The sequence below is a fragment of the Colossoma macropomum genome, unplaced genomic scaffold (assembly GCF_904425465.1).
Source record: "Colossoma macropomum unplaced genomic scaffold, Colossoma_macropomum, whole genome shotgun sequence".
Classification (NCBI taxonomy): Eukaryota; Metazoa; Chordata; class Actinopteri; order Characiformes; family Serrasalmidae; genus Colossoma; species Colossoma macropomum.
The window spans coordinates 329656-355000 of record NW_023495312.1 but is presented as its reverse complement, the minus strand read 5'-3'; the positions used below and the strand labels follow the sequence as shown (position 1 = coordinate 355000).

General features: G+C 39.0%; 1 protein-coding gene across 1 annotated transcript in view; it reads left to right on the top strand.

Moving 5' to 3' along the window:
• Positions 1-25345, top strand: part of LOC118801734 (phosphofurin acidic cluster sorting protein 1-like) — a 77424-nt gene that overhangs the window by 26802 nt on the left and 25277 nt on the right. The window contains exons 2-7 of the mRNA XM_036562097.1: positions 16734-16821; positions 17765-17854; positions 19547-19672; positions 20169-20313; positions 20642-20733; positions 22183-22260. Coding sequence (XP_036417990.1) covers positions 16734-16821; positions 17765-17854; positions 19547-19672; positions 20169-20313; positions 20642-20733; positions 22183-22260 — 619 coding nt within the window. The remainder of the gene's footprint in view (positions 1-16733; positions 16822-17764; positions 17855-19546; positions 19673-20168; positions 20314-20641; positions 20734-22182; positions 22261-25345) is intronic.

The window sequence follows — 25345 nt, the reverse complement described above, 5'->3', positions numbered from 1 at the left end:
ATAGGAATGGATGAGCTCAGGGCTGATGGGATTTAGGTCTGATCCTGGACCTGCTGGCATGGGCAACAAAAAAACATCATCAGGCTTTTTGGAAAACACACTACATAATTCTGTACGCTGAGACTGAAAGACTGTTAGTATTCCTCAGTAATTCCTTGACACACTCATCAGTGGTTTGATGTAGCCTAACTAATGGGTTCTTTCCGCCAGGCAGTGAAATACGGCACGGTTACGAAATTACGAATTTGGTTCCCCTCCTTACTGGAGAGCTAAGTGCTGAGCCAAAACATGTAGATGGAGCTAGAAACACTGCAGAACAATGTTTGGTCAAATGCAGTCATCACACATTCACACTCATCACACATTGACAAAACAGAATCACTGCCTTTTACATGTAACCAAATGCAAAATAAAAGAAAAATCAGAGCTTGGAGCTCTTTTATTGTTACTACTGTTGTTTGTTAACCATAGCATTGTGTAAGTGCCACATAACCTACAGAGACACCCACCTACTTTCATGGTTCTGCTGTGTGATTGAAAATGGACAGAAGTACTCAACCAGGGCTCGAACTACTAATCATACAGCACTGCTGCTGTCTGGTGGATAACCTTTAGACTGCTCTTCTAACTACAGCTTGCTTTACTCTCTGCGATATATACATTAAATGCATGCTACACTACACAAAATGCTGCAAATAAAACCATGGCCCAACTCCATGTCTGACTGTGTGAATTCAGTTATGATTTACATTATAAGCTGACAGATTACGTGATAAAGATTTTCTAGATTTATGATACAAGAAAACAACGACAATCTGAATGCGCTTTCTTTTTTCTGCTGAAAAATAGAGCACAAACCTTGTTTTGCTGCCGATGCTTTGTCTGAAATAAACACATACTGAATGGCTCAGAAAGAGAGGCTGGAACTGTTCTAAACTGGGGGAAAGGGCTACATGAAATGCTTATTCTTCAAAGTAAACCTGAGGTCAAAAGGCTACTTTTTCTTTCCACTATGCAGTAGCTAGCTCAGCTATTTCACCGCCGGTCACTCTATATGTGAACTGAGGGCTGAGCCAGACTGATAACACAAGTTAATATTCTCAAACTTGTGAGCAATAAAGTTTTTACCCTAGTTTATCATCTGCCTGTCCACGGTTAAATAATTAGTTCACTGTTTGTGATTTTTGTCTGTAACAGCATTGTTGTGATTGTTATTGCACAGTGTAAACCTGCCTTAAGTAATAATCTGACTCTGTTAAAATTTCCTGTGCATTTTGGCAGTTCACTTTTAATATAGTTGATTGCCGCCAAGTGGTGCACAACTGCAGCTCTCAATGGGAAAAGTTCACATTTATTGAACTTTGACACTACACTGACTTTCAAACACACAGCTGAAGACAGTAGGCTATTTTTGACTTCCTGTCGCTGTGGAAAAACAACAAATCTGTATTGAAGATATTCTTGGATCATAAATTAATCATGACGTGTTTCCTCTGGGTGGCGTGCTGCATGGAGAGCTGGAGATGTCCAATCTTGACGCTGTATATGGCCGCATACAATGCTTATTTGTCACAACAGTGTGACGACCTAAGCTTTGCCCGATTAAAATATGTGGTCCAGGGTGGTACTGAACTGACTGAGATAGATTTGGATATGTAAATACTCAGATCACCCTCGGACTGAGTTTTTGTGACATTTTGCAGCTTTATGACACCAAAACAAACATGAATGTGGAAAGAGGAAAGGGCTAGACTCTTGCAGAGAGGAAGGGAGGTCCCTCATGTTTCTGTCAGACATATACATTATTAGATATTTATATGGAAGGAAAAGAAACAGCAGTATTTTAAATGAGTTCTGTAAACAGATGCATGTATAGACTTAAGTAAATCATGAAGGGGATGTTTTCTTTTTTATCGTATTAAAGAGATAACCAAAATAGGTTTAAGAAGCACAAATTCTGTCTATAATGAAGTTTTACTGTAAATGCGAACAAAATTAATTAGCTAGCACAGTTAATTAGCTAGCACAATCTGTCAATCAGTCAGTGTGATGGAGAAAATGTCACCATCATACAGGAAGAGGAAGTGGCAGGATGAGTGATGGATTCGTTACATGCTTAATCTTCCATAACACCACCTTCTATTTTCCTCAAATATGATTACGCCTCTGAGGCCTTGTGGCTATGAAGAGGTGTTTCAGTGTCAGAAGGATCATTTATTACTCTTTTTTGAGGAGATTTTTGTTTTATTTTAAACCTGTATTTTAGTCATTCTAACAGCACAACAGCCCAGTAACAGCCCAGCATGCATAAAACGAATGACCGTGCCAATGACACTTGACCCCTTTAAGGTCAGTTAATCCGTTAAGTGTTAGGCATGTAATTATTATTTGTAGATTATTAAAAGTTATACTACTCTCTCTCTCTCTCTCTCTCTCTCTCTCTCTCTCTCTCTCTCTCTCTCTCTCTCTCTCTTTCTTTCTTTCTCTCTTTCTTTCTCTCTTTCTTTCTTTCTTTCTTTCTTTCTCTCTTTCTTTCTCTCCTTCTTTCTCTCCTTCTTTCTCTCTGTCTTTCTCTCTTTCTCTGAGTGGTTCATGAGTGGTTCTATATAGAAAACTATAGTTCTTAAGAGTGTGTGTAGTTATGAGATTGTGGACTGGAACCACCGACAGGAATGAACAGCTCATAAACAAAGGCCTTTTTTAAGCAAACTGTTCTGTCATTTTCATATATATCTCTCAAACAGTTTGCTCTTTGCATACAGCTGGAGCCACTTTTGTGTTAATGATCTTTCTGTCTGTCTGTCTGTCTTTCTATCTTTCTGTCTATCTACTCTTAAGAACTTTTTCAGAAGGTTCTCATTTCCTGTTATTTGCTTTCCGAGATAGTCTACAGGTGTTCTCTCTCATCACAGTACTGGTGAAAGAAGTGTTAAAATGACTGTATTGGCCATGAGTAAGATTCTGGTACGCACTGTATCAGTAACTGCAAACTAAATACTTCCTTCACATATACTGCTGATACAGGTTTGTGATAAGCTGCTCCATGAACAGGCCACCTTGTTAATATCAGCTAGAGTGAAATTTTGCAGCAAATCAGTTTGCATGTGTAAAGAGGGAGGAACCAGTCTTTGAACCTAGCGTTTGAGTACACTCGGTGCACTTCGAAGACTTACTCGGTCATTGTCACTGTCGAAGAGACTCACAGAAGCCCTATATTTTTCACACACATTTTTCATACAAAAACCAAGCCCACATCTTTTGGCGACTGCTGCTGCTGCTTATCTCCCAATATGAAAGGCTACATCAATTAACAACAGAGAGTTTGCATACAACTCTTTGTGATTTGCTTTAAAAGTGTCTCTCCTGTTGAGTATTTTTGAACACCATTCTGGCATTCGTTGCTTTGCATCGTGAAAAGTTATATTCCATTAAAATGCATTGACTTTTGTTGATATTGGAAACTTCTTTTGATTTCTCATTACGTCATGGTGCACCTGCAGGTGGGGCAAACTAATATTAACCAATAATATCATGTTTCATCTCCTGTTCTATTATCAATCACCTAGAGAAAATACCCAGCCTTCCATAATACATTCCTTCACTCAGAAGTACAACACAATACACATACACAATATCTGATATAGTGCCAATTTTTTTCTTTTTTCTATTTTGCAGAAGTCTTGGGCAACCATGAAAATTGTTTAAATGTGTTTATCTTGGCAGTAAATGTAACAAAAATATTGCACAACACGTCCAGTAAAATGTAACATGCATGTTATTTATCAAATAGATTATTAATAGAAAAATACAGTTAGAAGAACACTGTTTTGGTTCCTGACTTCTTGCTACACTCCAGTCATTACAAGGATTTGTTAAATTCCATTAGTAGCACGCCCTATTTAAGTTTAATTAAGGCTTGATTAGATAAACTAGGTATTAGATGGACTTCCTCAAGGAGAGCTTCAGAAATGGTGAAACTAACACACACAAAATCACAATTACTTGGCAGGTAAACATCTTTACATAGAATTTTCTCACATGTACAGAGACTAGGATGCTGTTAGTTGTTTTTGCCAGGTAGTTTGCTGAGGAGAGCATGAGCACTGGAATGTGAGAACGTGGCTCACCGAGGCCATAGGTGACCTGTAATGGAGAGTTATTCTGGCAAATGTTTCAGAAATTTACTCACAGCAGAGTCAGACAAACGTGGAAACCAGTAAACAATGCACAGCAGGAATGATTGTGTCAAATCAGGTCCCCACAGTCTAGGAAGTGAAGTAGAAGGGCTTGAATTGAAAATCAGGAATATAGAGGTTTTCTGCAGCCTCTGTGGTGAAGGGTTTGGTCTGTTTGGATGTGTAAGTGCTGCAGATTTAATGGGTCTTAGGCAAAAGTCTTAGGCAATCTGAACTAGTCAATATGATCTGTGTGTGGGTGTGTGTGTGGGTGTGTGTGTGGGTGTGTGTGTGTGTGTGTGCATCTGGGTTTAGTAGCAGCTGTGAGATGGACAGAGTGGTTAATTAGAGATGGAGAGATAAGCAGATCAATAAAGACTTAAAAAAAACACACACACACACACACACACACACACACACACACACACACACCTACCTGAGAGAGCAGACAGCCCTGTCTGGGAATAGTCAGGCAAGCATGCATACTAATGAACCTCCTCTCACATCTAATCTCTCTGTGTGTATGTGTTTGGCTGCTGTGAGGTGGTCCTGCCATAGTCTGTCTGTCTGTCTGTCTGTCTGTCTGTCTGTCTGTCTGTCTGTCTGCTTCACTGTGTCTGAGTGTGTATGAGCAGCATCTTAATCTCACACAATCAGGAGTAGGGATGGACAGCCTGGCACAAATAACATCATAATACACAATATGTTTCACAATAGTAAGTTTTTTTTTTCTGAAGTTTAATAAGATAACCCTAACCCTAACACCACAAACGTACTATGCTACTATAATTGCTTCAAACTATGCAAATGTGTGCTGTTGTGTTCTGTTGTGTTAGGTATGTTTCTTGCCTAACCCAGACAAAAGCTTTGGTAAGACGTCATTAAGAACAGCTTTGGTAAGACGTCTTACATCTGTTTTATCCTAATGCTGCATTTAGATGTTTGCGGTAGATGGATGATGGCAAGGCAGATATTCCATTGTTATTAATGGAGCGGCAATGATCAAGAGTTCAATTTTTGCCGTTGCAGCCGTGGAAACTGGATGTTTATTGTTTCTGAAGTATAGGCGCTGAACTCTCGTATTTTAAACCCAGGCATACCCGTTCATATACACTGTTAAACACACTATTTACGCTGTACTGCTGTACCGCAGTGGTTGTAGATTCAAATTTGCATTATGTAATCATGTATTTCAAATTTATATTCATAGAATTCAGCAACTGCCCAATATTTTTTCTATTAAATTTTGATTTTATTATACTTTGATTTGACTTAAATTATATCTATCCTAATAAGAAATTGATTAACGCACATGGAGTCCAATCAGAGTAGGTCCTAGGTCTGCTGTTATACGGCTGATTGGATGTGTTCGAGGTGTTTCAGGTCTAGACGTTAAACAGATTGCACAGGTGTATGACTCATCACTTCTCGTAGGACACACTCACACACTCGCACACACTAATCTGTGGGAATGTGAATCAGTAGTATAAGCACAACTGTTAAGTCCCTATTTAGCTGTGTGGAATAGTGTGGTGTGAAGGCCAGGGATTAGTGCTTTAATATGCTATATCAGGCAGCTATTCTGAGAGTGTTGTGCCAAAAACGCTTTCTACTTTTCACATTAGGACAAAGAAAGTCGGTGAAGGAATTTTTATGAAGTCGAAATGAATCAACTCAAGCTGCATTCCAGAACTGTGGTTCAAGATATGGTCTTCAAAGTGTATAATAATAATAATAAATCTGTTATCTGTTCTTTTCTTCCACTGCAGTCACTCACTGTAGCCTGTTTTGCTATCAAGACGTTGTTTTTGTAGTGTTTAACCTGCTCCAAACATTTTATTATAATTTGTCACTTTGACCTCTTTGAAGTTTCATGCAAATATATGTAGAATTAAACCAATCATAGACTGTTTTCACAATTACGCATTGCTTAAATCATTTTTTTTTTGCTCAGATCTGAACATTTTGCCTTGATTATTCACATTCAGGTTTGTAAGAGGTCCATATGTGTCTTAAGTGTGAATAGGCCTCTGCCCTAAAATGTATGCACATATCATAATCAGTAATATCTTTTAAATAATTTACAACACCAATCCTATTTGAAGAGATGAGATTTCTGCGTTTACACAGAACTGCATAAACTGGATTTGTGTCACTGCAGTCTGATAATGTGAACGCAGCCTTTGTTCACATTATCAGATTGCAGTGGCATAAATCTTTGGCCATAATGTGACACGGATCTGATGGGAACCCACTAATCAGATCTTTTTATATTGGATCTTAACCCACTTTCATACGCGTTCCTTTCATATGTGGATACATATCAGATCCATGGCCGGATACCTTTTTATAAGAATGATCAGATCAGAATTCATGTGCTTTTCACTGGACGTGCACATGTCTTTATCACAAATGTGAAAAAAAAACCAGAATTGAGCAGTAAAGTTTGTAATGTGAACATAATCATGAAGAGGTGGAGAGTAAACATTAGTTCTGAAAAAGCTGTGGAGCTGAAATGGGTTTATGAAGTGAAACAGTTATGTGGCCTGTACTCATCTAGAACGTTGTGTTCGTTTACATAGACTATGTGAAAAATGCTAATATAAACTATAATAATACAAATATGCAAAAATAAACTATTTGTTTCAGTTCAGTTTAAGAGAGCTCTGGTGGGATGACTGCATTAAGTACAGTGTTGCCAAAGCACAGTAAAGTTGAACTGTTCCAGCTGAACTCTGGGTAGCTATAGTAGTATCTTTTTGTTGTTCTCTTCTGTTTTTCGATTTTTGCAACTAAGAGAGGGAGAGTGAGCAAGACCATGTAAGGCTGTAGGAATAATTGACTGCTCTACACACTTTGTGGTGCACTGGACTCTCTGTGTGTGTGTGTGTGTGTGTGTGTGTGTGTGTGTGTGAAGAGAGAGGGAGAGAAAGTGTGTGTGTGTGTGTGAGTGAAGAGAGAGGAAGAGACAGATGATCAGTACAGTCATCCTCTTTCTCTTCCAGCATGTGACAGCTCTGTTTCCCTGTAGTCTTTTTTTCAGCTCTTTCACAAATACGCATCCACATTTTCACACTGCTTCTGGACTTCAGACATTAATGGAATATTGTAGGGGTTAGGGGTGTAACAATGCACTGAGACACTGGGTTCAGAATATTTTGAACAAAATTCAATTGAAGAGAAATGATGACTAACAGTAGGTTTGGGTAATATGATGATATTTATTGTTATTGTAATAAATTACATCATTATATGTCACTGTATGTATTTCTGAGCATATCACTGATATTGTCAGTATTTAAAGAACACTGACTAACTGCATGTTTCATTAAAATAAGAACATAGTTAGTCCTGTTTAATTGGATTTTGTGCAGCACAGGATGTGAAATGTTGAATAAAAATTATTAGAATTCATAGTTTTTGTGGTACTTCTTTAAAATGTTCCAACTTTTCGAATGTCAGATAAAATGCATATTGTGATATGTACATTTCTTGAAATGTCATCATATTGCATTTTTTGAACCTGAAGCTCACTCTCTGTGGGCAAAATGAAAACATGAGACACACTAATACATTTCCAGTGCTTTATATCAGGAAGTTTTGATGTACTATATATATAAAATTGTCATGATGAAACAAACCAGCAGCATAAGCCATCGTCAGTAAGATTATGTGCTCTAAACAGCTCATCTTTATAATTAAGGCAGAAAAAGATAAAGAAATGGCAGAAACATTGCTTTTACAACGATTACTGGCACAGCCACCCTGCCATGCTGCTAACACTGGGTTATTATATGTGCTGGTGCAGTGAAATATATATGAATCTGAGATGGACTGATGCAAAGTGAAAATGTATGCTTTGGTCTGACAAGTCCACCTTTCAGTTTTTTAATGGAAATAATGGATCTTGTGTTCTTTGGGCCAAAGAGGAAAAGGACCATCCAAATTGTCACCAAGGCAAAGTTCAAAAGACCCCATTAATGGTGAGGGTTAGATACTTATTTTGGAGAAACATATGCTACCATCTAGATGATGTCTTTGTTGCACAGCAACTGTTTTTGAAAATGGGGTTGTATGTATTTGTATATATGTATGCGTGTGTGTGTTTATTTTCTGTTTGATGCTCATTTCCTGAGAGGCTTATACAAAACCCTGTGTTTGTGGAATCTCTGTGTGCTGTGTTATAATATAGAGTGGGGTAATGGCAGAGTGCCAGTAACTGGTCTGAGTACAGTGTTCAGTTCAGTTCAGTATTTTATGTTTATAAATGTCCAGATGAGGATTTAGAGCAGAAAACGTATCACGATTCAGTCAACAAAATCTACATATAGAGAAATGGGAGAGATTCAGGGTTTAAAACCCAACAGGATTCAGATCTCTCTCTTTCTCTCGCTCTCGCTCTCTCTTTCTCGCTCTCTCTAGGATCAAAGCTGATGAATTGTCTGCTTTGGACTCAGGTCAAGCTCCAGGATCAAAAGGAGAAAGGCTATTTGGCTTTTCCCCACAGACTTTAAAAGCACTATGTGTGCGTGTGTGTGAATTTTAGTGTGTGTGTGTGTGTGTGTGTGTGTGTGTGTGTGTGTGTGTGTGGTTATTAGTTGTATAGTATTGGGCCGATATCAGCTGAAAAGGCTGGATTGGATATCGGAGTGAAAACAAGAATGAACATGGTTCAGTCCTGTCACTATCTCTCCTGAAGTAGAACACACTCACACTGTGTGATGGTGTGTTGTTAACTAAGCCTGTGACCTGACTCAAAGAAGAAAGAGCAACATGAATGTGAATTAAACTTAATTTAAATGGCAACATATTGCAGACACATCTATTAAGAGAAACAGATCATTATGTTTAAAAAACTTATAGTCTTCAAATTCCTGCATACTAGGCTGAGCACCCTTTGTTGCTGATATTATGTTTGCTTGTTGTTCAGCGGTATCATACAGTCTGTAGTTCTTAGTGAAAATAAGAGAACTGGGTGATGGCGTGAGCAGAGGATGAAGGATGTCAAGGAGGAGTGAATGGAAAGGCAGATAAGAGAGGGGGTGATGGAGTGAGGGGTGGAGAGCTGGAGGGATTAGAGTGAAAGGTATTGAAGTGATGCAACCTCTTGGTATCTCTCTCAAGGTCACACACAATCAACCGCATAATGGGGGCCTGTGGGGCCAGGGGCACTTGTGCGTGTGAGAGAGTGAATGTGGCTGGAAATGGACCGTATGTTTGTCTTGACAAGGTCAAATGTGTCCACAGTAGCACATGAATGTGTGAGTGGCCAGAATAAATAAGAGGTGAATGTAACTAAAACACACATTCCACATCTACTCCTCCTGATGAGTGGAGTTACAGAGATGATTGCTGGAGTATCAGATGAGAATACAGCTGTATAGCATTTGTGTGTGTGTGTGTGTGTATGTATCTCCACTGCTCCAGAGTCCAGTGGCAGCGTACATTACACCATTTCAGCAGACGCTTGGCATTGCACATAGTGATCTTAGGCCTGTGTGCTTCACCATGGACTCATTTTATGGAAGCTCTCAATGCAGAGTTCAGTGCTGATTTTGCTTCCAGAGGTGGTCTGGGACTCTGTGCTGAGTGATGCGACAGAGGATTGGCGATTTTTACACACCATGTTTCATCTGCTCTGATGTCGATCTGCCTTCTTCTGAATGAGCTCTTGATTGATTTATTGATTAACTAATCAGTTTCCCCACCACAAAAGCTCTGCTTTCATCTCCTCTGCATTTTAGAGATGGTTAGGAACAATCAAAACAACTATAGTTTCCTCTATTCACTCTCTCTCTCTCTCTCTCTCTCTCTCTCTCTCTCTCTCTTTCTCATTCTCTTTCTCTCCCTTTCTCTCCCTCTCTCTCTCTCTCTCACACACACACACACACACACACACACACACACACACACACACACACACACACACTTTTGATTTATGGGCCAAGTCTAGTGACTCAGGCCTGAAGACAAACTGCCATCACTCCCAAATCACAAACCCCACTGGCCCTGCCTGAGCCTGGGGCTGCAGTAGTTTATGGACCCAGCGTGTGACCTGCATCTCTGGGGCCGGATGACAGGCCTGGGGTGGGTTATGACTTGACATGGAATAATGACTTTATAACAGACTGCTGAAGTTACACTGTTACTATCAGTGAATAGAGAGCAGAGATGGCATAGTGGCACTTTTCTTTTCTGATACTGATACAGATTTATTTTCTTTACATTTTCTACAGTTGAAGGTTTAAGCATGTGTCGCACACTATAGAGAGAAAATTCCCCTCTAATTTGTTGTAGATTGGGTTGTGGCTACAGATTAAGCTCCATGGACTTTTTAGGGTTTTGGAGAGTACAAACCATGAAAAAATGCTGTTTATTGAAAGAATTCATTAATTACCTAGTTTGAAAAAGGCAGTTGCTCTTTATGTTGTGTCAAAATTTCATGACGAACAGACCAACAGAAATTGTCAAAGATTACTTGGAAAAATATATTTCTCCATTTACTTCCATCAAAAGTTAAGAGCGTTTTTCGTTCTCCTGTAAACTTACCTTTTTGGAGGTACAAGGTTTTGTTCCACAGGGCACAAGTCTGGTTCCAGATTTCTCCTTTACCTCCGCCCACAGCCAACACGTTGTTTTGTTTAAATCCATCACCAGCATACCTGATTTAACATAATGAAGCATTGGTTAGCCACAGCAGGTATTGGATGATGAATACAATTAATAGTGGGCTGCCGTGAGGAGATGTTTGAAAATGGTTACCTATCATTTTAATAGTCTTGCTTTGAATGTCCACTCTATTATAACTGTACACATACATTACTGTAGCTTCCTCAGTGTAGCTGTATAGTATCGAACAGTGGCCATGTTTTTGCTAATGGCTGAGATTGTGGTTCAGCGCTGTCCTGCTGATGAGTCCAGCAATATAGTGGATTTAGGATGGGCTATGTGGTGTGACCAGCCCATTCAGCCTCATAGATTATTAATCAAATAGTTCTCTGTAAAGGCCACAGTGTTTTAGATGCCCCTCGGCCACTTCCTGTGTCTGCTTTACTCACGGATGGGGCAGTGTTGTACATAATGCAGGTTGAAAGTGATAAAACTCAATATCACAATATTTTCCAAATATTTCACAGTATTGGATGATAATTGAGATTACAAACATATGCTCCCTGAGTAATACTACTCTGTGCTAAATCCTTATACAATATTGTAAATGTTAACCAGGCAGAAAGCACATTTTCCAAAAGAAGCATACAGTTTATTTAATTTTAATGTATGTAAGATTATGTCTAACAGCTTATGTCTGCCTTCACAAGATGTTTTAATATGTTAATGTTACTGTGTTGACATAAGTGCCATTAAACTAAAATGATGGGCATTTTCCCCATTTATAACACTGTTATGAAACCACATTCTCAAATAATGGAACTTGTAAGAACACCATATGTGAAAATTCAATGCATATTTTCCCAAATCATTTTAGTTGAGGGCATCTTTCATAGAGCTGATACAGAATATGGTGTTCTGGAACAAATGTTAACTTCAGTTTAAGAAACTTTACATAATAAAATGTCTTTTGCCTTACTATAACATAAGCTGCTATCAAATTCAAGTCTTGCTTTTTAAATAAGTTATTCAATGTGTATGCGTGTGTTATGAAGTCCGTATGTCAGTAGCCTTCATATAAGGTGTTAGCCCAGTACTCAGACGTGATGCCCAGTAGTTTATAGCGCTGTCCTGGTATAAGCGATATGTCATCGAGTTCTGTTGTTGTGTTAAATGGGGCAGATTTCTGCTTTGGCCTCTTTTTCACTGCTAGATGTTGAAGTACGTTTGAGATGTTAGTTGAGCATCACTCTTCAATATTAACGCTATGTGCTTGCATGGCTGGATGTGTGTAAATGTGTGTGTTTGTTACGCATGGTTTAACCACAAGCCTATATGCTCAGAGCAGAGCAGATGCGACCTGTGTGGCCACCGGGGACTAATGTATAGGAATTAGGCTGCAACTAATGATTTTTTTTTCTATGATTAATTAACCTTTTGATTGTCAACTAATCTTACTATTACACTTTAGCTCTGGTACAACATCATTTAAAGTGGCAAGCAGTTATACAACATTTAGACCCTGTTCACACTTGGTAATAACATCCGTCTCGAGTGATCTGATCATAAGTGGACAGCCAGACTTGTAGATGTTTACACCTGCCATTTCCATGTGTCTCGAATGCCTCCCTTCGCCTCCGTTGAGGACACATCAAGACACATTAGCGTTCACACTATGAATGTTATGTCATCATATGCGTCCCTGACCACCTCCAAATGTGGTTTGAATGTTTGGATCACAATGTATTGCATTGAACCATGTTCATACCTGTACTTAACGCTGTCCACTAATGACTGCGTCACCCACAATGCATGTTAATGCCAAATGTAAACGAGGCCATAGTTCCAGTCACACAGTTGGTTTGGTTGAAAAGTGTTATATCTAATAACAGTTTTCAACTTTACCTGTATTATTTCACAAAACCACTGGTTGCTAAGAACAAAGCTGCTGGAACTACTTTTCTAGTGAAAGAAATTCCTAATATTATAAACAGCTTCAACCACAACCAGTTCATTAAGTGCACCTCCTTATGTCTACTTTCTTTATCCATTTTATCACTCCACTTACTATAAAGGTGCAGTTTAGTTCTGCAATTACAGACTCAAGTCCATATGTTTACATATTGTCACTGCAGTAACATTGACATGGTGATACGTGTTAGTGTGTGTTGTGCTGGTACGAGTGGATCAGACACAGCAGTGCTGCTGGAGTTTTGAAACACTGTCAACTCACTGTCCACTTTATTAGACACACCTATTTTTAAATGTAAAGTCACAGACATTGGCTCATCTGTTGCTGCACGGTGATAACAGGACACTGTTGGCTGGATATTTTTTGGTTGATGGACTATTCTCAGTCCAGGGTCCACCTCAGACCCTGAGGTGTTTAAGACCTCCAGCAGCACTGCAGTGATTTTCACCAGTAATTCTAAAATAAATGCTCTAATACATTTAGAGGGCAGCGATGTTTATTTATTTGAGTCTTTGTTGTCAGCTGCTAGTTTTCAACAGCTAGGAAACAAGACAGCTAATGAGCCAATTTGGCCACATTAGGCTTGTACTTTAATATTTGTATACAATGAACAAAAAAAGACAATTAAGTTGCTAACCATAATTTTGTATTTGAAGATTAATCATCAGTTAAAATTTCATGACTCTGACGTGCCTATACATGTCACTTCGACAATAAGAATCCACATTAAGGATTGCCATATTCATGTTCATAATTCAGCTTTGTCCACTCCTATCCAATGCTATTTAATGTAAACCTATCATCAGATTGGAATCCCCCAGATGATTTAGAAAAAGGTATATATGCTCTTTGTGTGCTTAGGCCTCATAAATGTCCCTGTGCTGCACTTTTATTACCATCAGGCACACATTCTACGGAGTTTATAGGGCATGTAAACCTGTATAGTGCAGATTCATACTTGCACTGCTGCTGTGTCTGCAGACTCAGCTCAGCTAATCCCATCACTGACCACCGCAGACCACCCACCTTCAAAGAGTTTTACGACGCTTATTACACACGCTTGCTCGCTTTAGTTTTTCTTTCTCAGACAGACTTATCAGACATCTCTCTGACACAGACACTCATAGAGAGCGACAGAGAGAGAGACTGCTGGAGAGAGAGGGTGACAGAGACAGAGGTAGGCAGATAGCAAGAAACAGAGAGAGAGAGAGAGAGAGAGACACAAACAAAGGGACAGAGGAGGCAAGAGAGAGAAAGAGACAGACAAAGAAAGAGAGAGAGAGAGAGAGAGAGAGAGAGAGAGAGAGAGAGAGAGAGAGGGAGGGACAGATAGAAAGAGAGAGCGCCAGAGAGAGAAAGAGTGGGAGAGAAATGGAGATGGAGAAAGAGCAAGAGTGGGTTGGGGACAGATCGAAAAAGAAAGAGTGCCAGGGACAGAGGTAAAGAGAGAAAGCAGGAAAGAGACAGACAGACAAAGAGAGGGAGAAAAATGAAGAGGGTGTGAAAGAGACAGAGTAAGAGTGCTGGAGAGAAGGATAGAGAGAGGCACAGTTGGACAGGGAGAGAGAGAGAGACAAACACAGAGAGAGCACATATGTTTATGGCAGTCAGAAGTGATCTAATAGAACTAATGAGAGTGCTGTGTGTGTGTGTGTGTGTGTGTGTGTGTGTGTGTGTGTGTGTGTGTGTGTGTGTGTGTATAATTGTAATTGATCGGTGTTTCTGTCTCTCTCCTCTGATTGAACAGCACTATTTCAGGAGCTATCTCAGAGCCCTGCCAGACTTTTAATAATTCAGCATGGTGACCTTCTCTTTCTGTCCAAAAAGACACACACACACCCCCACACACACACACACACACACACACACACACACGCGCACACACACACAGTGTACTCCTATTCTGACCAAAGAGCGGTACTGTGCACGTAGAGTATGTGTGTTTATTTGTGAAATTGTATCTTTCTTAAATACATACACACATACAGCTGGATGCAGAAGTTTGTGCACCCCATGGGGTCAATTTATATGAGTTGATTTTCTAAGTAAAAATAAGTTACACATCCTCTACAGTGAACAAACTTAATTGTCGCATTTTTCTGCAAATTTTAGTGCAATTTTAGTAGAAAAAATAAAATATAAAATGAGCCATAACTTTTGCACAGTCCACATTTTATGTTTTAATTTGTTTTTCAGATAATCACTAATTGTGCGTTAAAGTGTCCAGAATTGTGTTCTCTGGGAAGCAGGGGTAGGGAACTCCAGTACTAGAGATCTAGCCAGATTCCAGCACAGTTTGGTGGTTTTCCTACTGAAACACATCTGATTGAACTTAGCTAATTGCTAAGTTTAGTAAATGTGTTAAGAGAAGTAAAATCACCAAACTATGCTGGACGTCAGCCCTCTAGGACAGCAGTTTGCCACCCCTGCTATAGAGGATGTGTTAACTTATTTTCACACACAACTAATTTTTAACAAAAATAATTGTGACCTTTTGCACGCGTGATTTTTGTTTTCATCTTTTGGTTTGGTGTGAAATATATTAGTGAGAATGCTAAGCAAACCACAACCAAAATGCAGCGTTTATCATTTTCTGCTTTGGTCCGAGCCAAATGAACTGAACTACGAGTATAAATGTGTGCTTAGACACAATAGGATAGTGCACATTAATAAGGCTCATCTCGTTTATTTACAAAACAAAAAAGAGACAAATTTGTGTCTTTTCTGAGGTGATTATCAGCATGAATGTGAATTATTGTTTGATCTTTGTTAATTCTCGTTCATTTTTTCATTCATTCATTTGTTAACTTTTTTCACACAGAAAACAAATGTGGAGGGTGGGATTGAGAGAGGGATAAATGAAAGAGTTTTATGTCAGTTTTGTTATCTGTGTTCCCTCATGGTTTATATTATTAACTCAGAACTGTAATTCTGTTCAGGTGGGCTATTTTAGACAGTGTGTCGTGATGTTAGCGTTTACCCTTTGCTCTGTGTAGAACTTCTGTTCTTGCATTATGACTCATTTTGGCTTAAAAGAAAAAGAACATGCTAGACCATGATCCGTCTCTGCTTTATAGGAGTGTAAGAATGCATTCTGACACTGTGATATTATGGTACAAGTCTGTCACAGTGCATGGTGGAGAATGGACATTCTGCTAATTATGCCATCTAATACAACTGCATTGTTCGTACACCAAAGTTTGCAAGCCAGCAGCACTAGGAACCCACACCAGCTCATTCATGTCTTAAGCCGCCTGCCTCTCTGCTCTGGATACACAGCTCTTTGGCAGGTGGCTGATTTCTGTTAATTCAAATTTTGTTCACAGTATTGTGAGTATATTGAATTGTGTTTATCCCCTATCGTGAATTGAACCAAATTGTGGGCTTGGTGTATTACTGCACACTTATTGCTTTGAAGGGCTCAAATCGTGGAAAATCTAATTTTATAACTGTTTTCCAAAATGTATCATTCACCCCTGAGTCCGTATATGGAGACTTTAGCCTATAGCAATTCAGCCCCACCCACTCATGCTGAAGTTATAAGGAGTGTTTTAGCCTGAACTGCTTTTTAAATGAGACACAACACAGGTCAAAAAGTCAGAATAGAGTTCATTTACATATATCAGTCCTAAAGGCACAGCAACAAAAACTACTATGTTTTTTTTGTTTTTTTTTTCTTCTATAAAACCGACTAAGCTTCAAAATGAGCTGTATTTAATTGAAGCGCTTCAATTAAGGTAAGCTTCTAAAAGAAACAGGCTCAGACTACTGAAACACTCTACTACCCCACAGCATGATGCTGTGATATTTAAAATAAAGAAACTGTAACCAGGGAAACATTTTGCTGGTACTTAATTAGGTATTCGGATAAGCAACCTGTAGTTTGGAATGAAGAACGAAATAAAGGAATATGATCTTGTTGTTTTTAATTGTTTTTCATTTTAATGTTTTAACTCTTGCCTCTCTGTTTCTGACAGGCTCTTTAACCTGACTCTGAAGAAGCTGGTCATGTTGAAGGAGTTGGATAAAGATTTGACCTCCGTGGTCATCGCCGTCAAACTGCAGGTACCAGTGACACGTTTCGCTTTTTAACTCATCCTCATCTCTTTCATTCCTTCTTCCATTCATTTTATCATCTCTTCATCTCTGACTCAGTTTGTGTCAAAGGTCTCATAAGGATCAATGAAAGATTCCAGATAAAGTGGCCAGATCGAGAACAGCTGCTCACTTCTATTAGAAGACCTTTACTTTATTCAGCTTTATCCTTTCTTTCTTTCTTTATTTCTTTCTTTCTCTCTTTCTCTCTTTTTTGTATCTTTCTGTCATTGCCGCTTTCGCTCTTTCTCTTTGCCTATTTGTGTTTCTTTGTCTTTCATTCTTTATTTATTGGTTCTTTTCTCTGTTTCTTTTTTCTCTTTTGTCTTTATGTTCTCTCTCTCTCTCTCTCTCTCTCTCTCTCTCTCTCTCTCTCTCTCTCTCTCTCTCTCTCGCGCGCTCTCGCTCTCTCCCTCTCCCTCTCCTTCTCGCTCTCTCTCTCCCTCTCTCCCTCTCTCCCTCTCTCTCTTTCTCCCTCTCTCTCCCCCTCTCTCTTTCTCTCTCTCTCCCTCTCCTTCTCTCTCTCTCTCTCTCTCCCATCCCCTCTCTCTTTCTCTCTCTCTTATTCTTCTTTTTCTTCTTCTTCTTCCTCTCCCTCTCTCTCTCTCTCTCTCTCTCTCTCTCTCTCTCTCTCCCCCTCTCCCCTCTCTCTCTCTCTCTCTCTCTCTCTCTCTCTCTCTCTCTCTCTCTCTCTCTCTCTGTTTTTTTACCTCCTCCCTCTATTCTCTGTGAATGAAGTGTTAATAATGGAGCCCTTGCTGAAGATCTGTTACCAGAAGTGTGAAAGTTGCAAAAATATTCACCATCTGCTCTATCTTCCTCTCCCTCCCTCCCTCCTTCTCTCTCTCTCCCTCTCTTTCTCTCTCTCTCTCTTACTCATTCACTGACTCTTTACTCTTTTTTTTTCCCTCAGGGATCAAAAAGAATTCTGCGCTCAAATGAGATCTTGTTGTCTTCAGCTGGATTGACAGAGACTGACCTGCAGCTTACTTTTTCCTTACAGGTAAACACAGGCCTTATTACATATGTATTACCTTACATACATAATACTGCTATTACACTTTAATACCTATTATATTGTAAAATATCAATGTAAAATAATAATTTATTACTTTTAGAAAGTGGCTCCAATTCCAAATGTGATAAAAATATGTCATTACTAATAATTGTAATAAACCTTTTTTTTACTGAAAGTAGTACATTTTAACTGTAGGTTTGTGGTAGCCAAGCAACATAACAAAGACCTTTAAATACTTACACATTGCATGCCTATCACAATGCAATAAGCGATATTACACAATAAATCTTATATCTTATTATATAATTAAGTATTGCTTTTATAAAATTATTGCACATTACAGTATGATAAACTACACCAATGTTAAATAATTTCATTTATAATTAATAATAATAACAGTAAATTCTAATAAATTGCTTACATTTTTGCCCCAAGCAATGTAGTTCAATAGTAAGCAGTGGTTGCCAAGCAACACAAGGATCAAAGATTATTTCTAGATTATTCCTGGTTTGGCAAAAAATGTACCCAATTTTCCACTTACCTCAGATGTAGGCAATCAGCCAAGACATGTACTGGGTTCAAATTCTGCTTCCTTAATTTAGAGCAAGAGCAGCGAGGAGTATTACTAATGCTAGAACTCAGTAGTCAATAAAATAGACTGGAAGTACATCACCCAAACCTTTTTTCTTGCTCACTCAAATCCAATCCAGGTCTTCAAGTCACGCAGACTTGCAGATATAGTTTAGGACACGGTGTGACTTACCATAATCTGTGTACATGAACAAAACTGTGGACAGCACTTTTGACAACAGAGTCTGTATTTACAAACTGCTTCAGGAGTTCGAGATCTAGAATCATGATTTGTGACAATAATTGTTATAAATATGGAGGAAACTGATCCAAAATCAGTCCAGCTTTGTGAATAAGAGACCTGGTGGTGCTTGAAATGACCCGTAGTAGTAAAGTCATAATGTGCACTAAACCATATTTAGCCAAATCTGTGCGACCTTATTGCCTCAAACATCTGGATGCAGTATTTTTACATGTATTTTTGCGGAAACGCGTTGAGCTGTTTGAGTGATTGTTGAGTTCTAGTGTTAGTAACGTTAGTCTTGTAGCTTCAGACATCAAACATGTCTTGGCTGATCAGCCACATCTGAGGTAAATGGAAAATTAGGTAAATTTGATTTCTCACAAAACTATTCTAATCCTTTGCAGAATAAAATTTCTGTCATGTGTGTATTGTTCTTTTTTTTTATTTTTCTTTTCTTTTTCGAACATAGCTGAGTGACTGTCTGATATAAGAACAATTTTATATGAATACTGGATCAGTACAGATGCGTTTATGTTGATGCCCATGGTAAATAACTATATCCACTGGAAAAGTCTCTTCTTATGTTAAAGAGGAATGATTGGATTACACAGCTTAACCTTTATCATCAGAAGACATTTTAATTGCATGTTGCATTAAAGGATGTGATATTGCCCTGGAGGGAGTTGTATAAAACAAGGTCATATATTCTTGCTGCTGCTTCGCTTCTCCAGTATTAGTGCTCGTCTCATTTACAGTGTAAATCCGTTTTGCAGCAAACAGCCTGTTTGAAGTGTGCTGACACCCCTCCCTCCCTCTGTTTCTCTCTCTGTCTCTCTCTCACTCTCTCTCTCACTCTCTGGCAGTACCCTCACTTCCTCAAGCGTGATGCTAACAAGCTCCAGATCATGCTGCAGAGGAGGAAGCGCTACAAGAACAGAACCATCCTGGGCTACAAGACCCTCGCCTTGGGCCTCATCAACATGGCTGAGGTAGAATAAGATTGCTCTCTCTGATGATCTTGCTGCAATCATGAGGCCGTTTAGAGACATGCTGTTATAAGCGGAGGGTGCAAGCATGTAGCATAGTGGCTAAAACCACTGCCATCCACACAGCAGACTGTGGTTTTGAGTTCCCACCCAAGCAAGCACACAACCCTGTACCAGTAAGAGTTCATGGGCAAGACTCCTAATGCTGCAATCACCTACATCTGTAACATGATTCAGTTGTAAGTTGCCCTGAACTTTACAGGAGAAGGAAAAAACATACTTTACTTTTAATGTAAGTCAGTGGAACCAGACTTCTCTTCAAGTCATTTTGGGCCATTTCTTTTGGTCTATTCATCATGACATTTGCACACTATGTAAAGAGCGACTGGCATTTTCAAATTGTGTCAAATTATGTTTGTGCATAATCACAGTGCATCCAACAACACACAGCTGTCTTGAGTCAGTCTCTCCCTCTCCCTTTCTCTCTCTCTCTCTGTAGGTGATGCAGCACCCTACAGAAGGTGCTCAGGTGTTGGGGTTACACAGTCAGCTGAAGGACGCCTCAGTGCTGGTGGCCGAGGTCAGAGTGTATTCTCTCTCCAGCCAGCCGATTGACCACGAGGGGCCTAAAGCCAAGATGAACGGTGAGAGAGTGAGAGAGATGCCAAATGAAAGAACTGGAAGAGTGGTCACATTGATCTTTGTTAACTTCCAGGGGAAGTGTAACTGGAGTCCTTAGGTCAACACTTTTTAAGTGTGGACAATTAATAGGATAGGCAGACAGATAGAAAAACGAATCACTGTCCATCCTGTCTGTCTGTTTTTTTTTGTTAGTGTATGCTGTCTGTCTGTCCATCTGTTTGTCTGTCTGTCTATATGAATTGATCTTGTTTTGTTTTGTATTCCTATTTGCTTTCTTGCTTTATGTTCTTTTGAATTTGTCTTTTTTTTTTCTTACGTTTTTGTTTCCAGATCGGTCTCCAGACATAGATAACTACTCTGAAGAAGAGGAGGAGAGCTACTCGTCAGAGCAAGAGGGGAGTGATGACCCTGTTCATGGACAGGTTGGTGTGTGTGTCTGTGGGAGAGAGCGAGAGAGTGGAGAGTAAAGAGAGATTGAAGCTGTCAGAGAGGTGATAAGAGAGAACAGGAGGAAACAGATAGAGGAACAGGAAAAGGGAGGGAAGAGAGAAACGTGTGGAGATTTGCAAGCTGTGGCTGTGTTCAAAACAGTATACTGTGTACTGTATACTGCATACTGCAGCAGTATATACTGTATACTGCATGCTGCTCTTCATCAGTAGTATACAGTGTAGCATCCAGTATGTGACTGAAGCTGTGTTGTACCACAGGGTAGAGGTGTGACTAGACTGCCAATATCAGTGGCTGCAGGCCTGGTTCCAAAACAAAATCACTGAGAGTGCAACAGAAATAAATGAGGTTACACAAGAGTGTGTGGTTATTCAAAAATATAAAGAAATGCGCAGCTGCCATTTGTTCATAATATGACTGAAAATATGACTAAACGTTAAAGTCCATGAGATTAATATTATCTGCTTTAATTCCTTATTTGTGGAGATTACCACAAACAAAAACAAAACAAAAACCGTGCATATTCATTAGTGATGGGCAATGTGGCAAAAATGTAACATTACAATAGTTCAAGAAGTTTTCCTGATACACAATATGTCATGATATAGGAAAAGGCAACAATGATGAGAAATACTATTAAAAACTATAAATACAATAATTTGTATTAAATTGTGCTGCACCAATTCCTGTTAAACAGGACTAATCATACTCTCATTGTAATGAAATATGCAGTTGTTTTAGTGCTGGTGAGGAAGCTTACTGAGACATACTGTGATGGAATTTATCACAGTAACGATACATTTTACCATATTGTCAATATGTCTTTGATACTAAACCTTTGCTAGCTATGTTTGAGAATTTCTCCAACATCAGCAAACCTTCAAATATACTAACCATAGAGGAGGCCAACCGCAGCACAGTCTGATGTATAAGCACTATGTACATTAATTATAGTCTTCATTCTAAACTACCAGCACTGTTCTACATATCTAAAAAGCTGCTCGCTAAAGCACTGGTCTTTGGTAAGAGTTAAGCAGTGTGTGGATATATTTTGGTAAAAAGATGTGCCTGGTCATCTTTTCTTCTGGTGAAATAAGTTCAATTTTTGTTGAGTTGAGTTAAATTATTAAATCGGTGGTATATAAGCCACTCCAGTGTTCTATAATTCTGTTAGAGTCTAAAGTGTTAACAAAAGATGAATCTTTTAATTACTAAATAAAAAGTAAATACCAACATAATGATCAAATACTCGAATGTCTGAATTATGCAGGCCAGACCTGCTTATTACTTTTGGTCACAATCAGTATGCAAGCAGTATATGATAGGCTATTTTGAACAAAGCCTGTGTGTGTCAGGTATGACCTTGTAAGCAGGGGTGTGTGTGTAATCAGCGTATAATGGTTTGTGTGTTTATGTTGCAGTATCTGTATGATGAAGAGGATGAGGTGAGGAAGAAGAAACCACGGCGCAAACTCACATCCAGCGCCGCCATCACCAGAGTAAGAACACACGCGCACACACACACACACACACACACACACACACACACACACACACTGGATTGTTAGGGTGGAGGAGGATGGGGGTATTTTTTGACAAGGACACTGTGTCAGAATCTGTGAGCATGCTGAGTTTCAGTTTTAGTTTGTTTGTGTGAGAATGTGTCTCAATAGGAGCCTGTCTGACAGTGTTATTAATGGCCTTCCTACGAAGAGGCCAAAGTGGAACTGTCATTACTGAGCCAAACAGCAGGACCACACACACAAACACAACCCAAAATTCTGTAGAGTCGTACATACACTAACATTCAAAGGTCTGTAATCATTTTTTTCAGTCCCATAAAACCAATTTGCTTGTAGATAAATGTATACAATGACTTTAGTCCTGACATTATGACGTTAGTCCTGTGTAACTTCACAGCTTTCATGTAATGCATTTTCATATAGCAGCATGGATGCACCGAAATTTCGGCCATCAAAAAACTTCGCCTAAAAATGGTAAAAAATGGCAGGTTATTTAGACCCACAACTAAGGGTCAAAATCTGAAGCATATTTAAACAGTTGGATAGTTTGAACGGCAGCAAATATACAGTGAAATTGTTGGCCATGTGTAACTCTTCGATGTTTTCTATGAGGTACATTAGGCTAGAGTTTGATCATTTCTGTTCATCCTCAGTTTTAAGAGAGAATACAACACCCAAGAAGTTCTCCATTACAGGTTTGATACCACTTGAAAACACAACATCCCACTCGATATGCAGAATACAGTAAAATGTCCCTGTTAGCATGCTGATACTACCTGTAGCCTCAGTTTTTGAAATGACAAAAATATTCTTAAATGATGCCAAAATGCAAAGAATAACTAAAAATAATGGAATCAGTTGTCTTGATTGACCAACTGTTCAGTGTTATTGAGAATGTTGCATTCTCAATAACACTAACATATTCTCAATATGCATACTGTAGGATACATATTGTAATCATTTTAGTACGTTTATATTATGTAAACTGTTTTATTAAGGCAGCTGTGTTTGTATTTATTTGTCAGCACCTTCGAAATGCAACTCAAAAAGCTTGACAAAGCACAGAAAAGCAATGTTCATAAAAGAGTAAACGGCAAACAATAGGAAAAAATAGCAGGTCTATTTAATAAAAACAAGAAGGACTAAAGCAATCAGAAAAAAACAAATTTGGAAGAAAATGTTGCAGCTATCTAAGCGTTGGATCTATCTATCTGAGGTCATGAGTTCGATCCCTGGCACTGCCACAGCCGTCCGTTGCTGGGAGTCCAAGAGAGCGTAATTGGCCTCACACTCCCTGCGTTGGTAGGTTGACACCACTGAACCAGCAAAATGGATTCCAAAAATAAAAAGAAACAATAAAATGGTAATGCTAGATGCCTGAGGGATATTAATAGGTAAATCGTTTCCAGTCTTTTCACCAATCTTTTGTGTTTTATTCTGAGTTTGTTGAGAAAAACAGCACATGATGATCTTTATACTCCACTGAAGATTCACAGTAAAATCCTAAACTCATTTCTAAATAAAACATTATAATAATGCTAAAACTAGATCTGCTCTCTGTATGTATTAGTATTCTGGCAGCGGCATTGTGAATGATTTGCAGTCTGTCTATAGTGGTTTTAGGTAACTTTGTGAATAATGCATTACAGTAGTCTAGACGTGAAAAAGTAGTGCTTAAAACTGAAGAAGGGTACAGATCCATCTAACACTCAATATTTTAAACTTAAAGACACGCACACACAAATACACACACACACACACAAACACACAGGTCCATTTATCATTATCACTCAAACTGTCAGCATAATGCTTCACTTTTTATGACACGGTTTAGCACTTCTAATGGATATGAATGGAATACTAAGCTCAATTTAGCACCAAGGCAGTGACACACACACACACACATACACATACACACACACACACACACACACACACACACATACACACACACACACACACACACACACAGTACATACAGCGTGTGAGCAGTGCTGATAGTGTGTAGAGCGAGGGTTAGCACAGCAGGCTGCAAAACTCTGCAGTGTCAATGAGTGTGTTTTTGGAGGAGTTATCCATCAAGTATCAGCTTCAAGGAATTAAAACCTACCAAAGAAATGGCATTGTTTCAGGAATGAACCAGTAGTTCAGCAAGACATCAGATTTACATTGTAAGCATAGTTAGTCAGCCAAGGCCCGTTTGGTGTATGAAAACTGCTTCTTCAGTTGGTTGTGCAATCCTCATGCCTAAATCATCACATGATTCAGACTGCGTCAGGCTATTAGGTAATCTCAAATAGACTCTTAATATGTGGTCCCTGACAGTGTGTTTTTTACACTATTATCTCTAAAATTGGAGAAGAAATACATTGCATAGCTCAAAGCACTTTCAGCAGCCGTCAGAAAGCTAAAGGTAGGAGGTATACTGGTATAAAAGAGAATACTGATTCTCTTTCTGTCATGATAAAGATTTTGGCCTATCATGGGTACCGTGATAAAGGCGAACCACAAACAGCCCCACTCCTGAGAAAACAATGTGTATGGCTTAAAAAATTCTTATATATCCAACAGAAATACATTTTAGACCTGAAGCAGTAACTGCATGGCTGAGGACCACTTGTGAACAAGAAAAATGTTTTATCGCTACTCTGATTAAACTAAAAAACAATAAGCACCTAGCGATCTGAATTGCACTCTCAGTGAGCCCACACATTCACTCTGAAAAAACATAGTGCAGTGAACAATAAAGGAAGCCTCATGCTTCTTTTATACATTGATACAAAAACATGGTACTGTACTGAGAGCTCTGATACCACACACTGGTAAATTTTACTATGTGCATTGTGGACTTGCACAGAACTCCTCTGGTAGCAGATTTAAACTAGTTTCAGGGACCATCGCTGTATTATCAGAGTAGATCACGACAAGATGTTGTGTTCATTAGGGATAATCACTGTAGCCTTTCATACAGCCAGCCAGAAGCAAGACCTTGTGTAAAAGCAAAAGGATGACACCATGTTGGTGCACTCTGTGAATGAAGCAGATATTATGCTAACTGTTG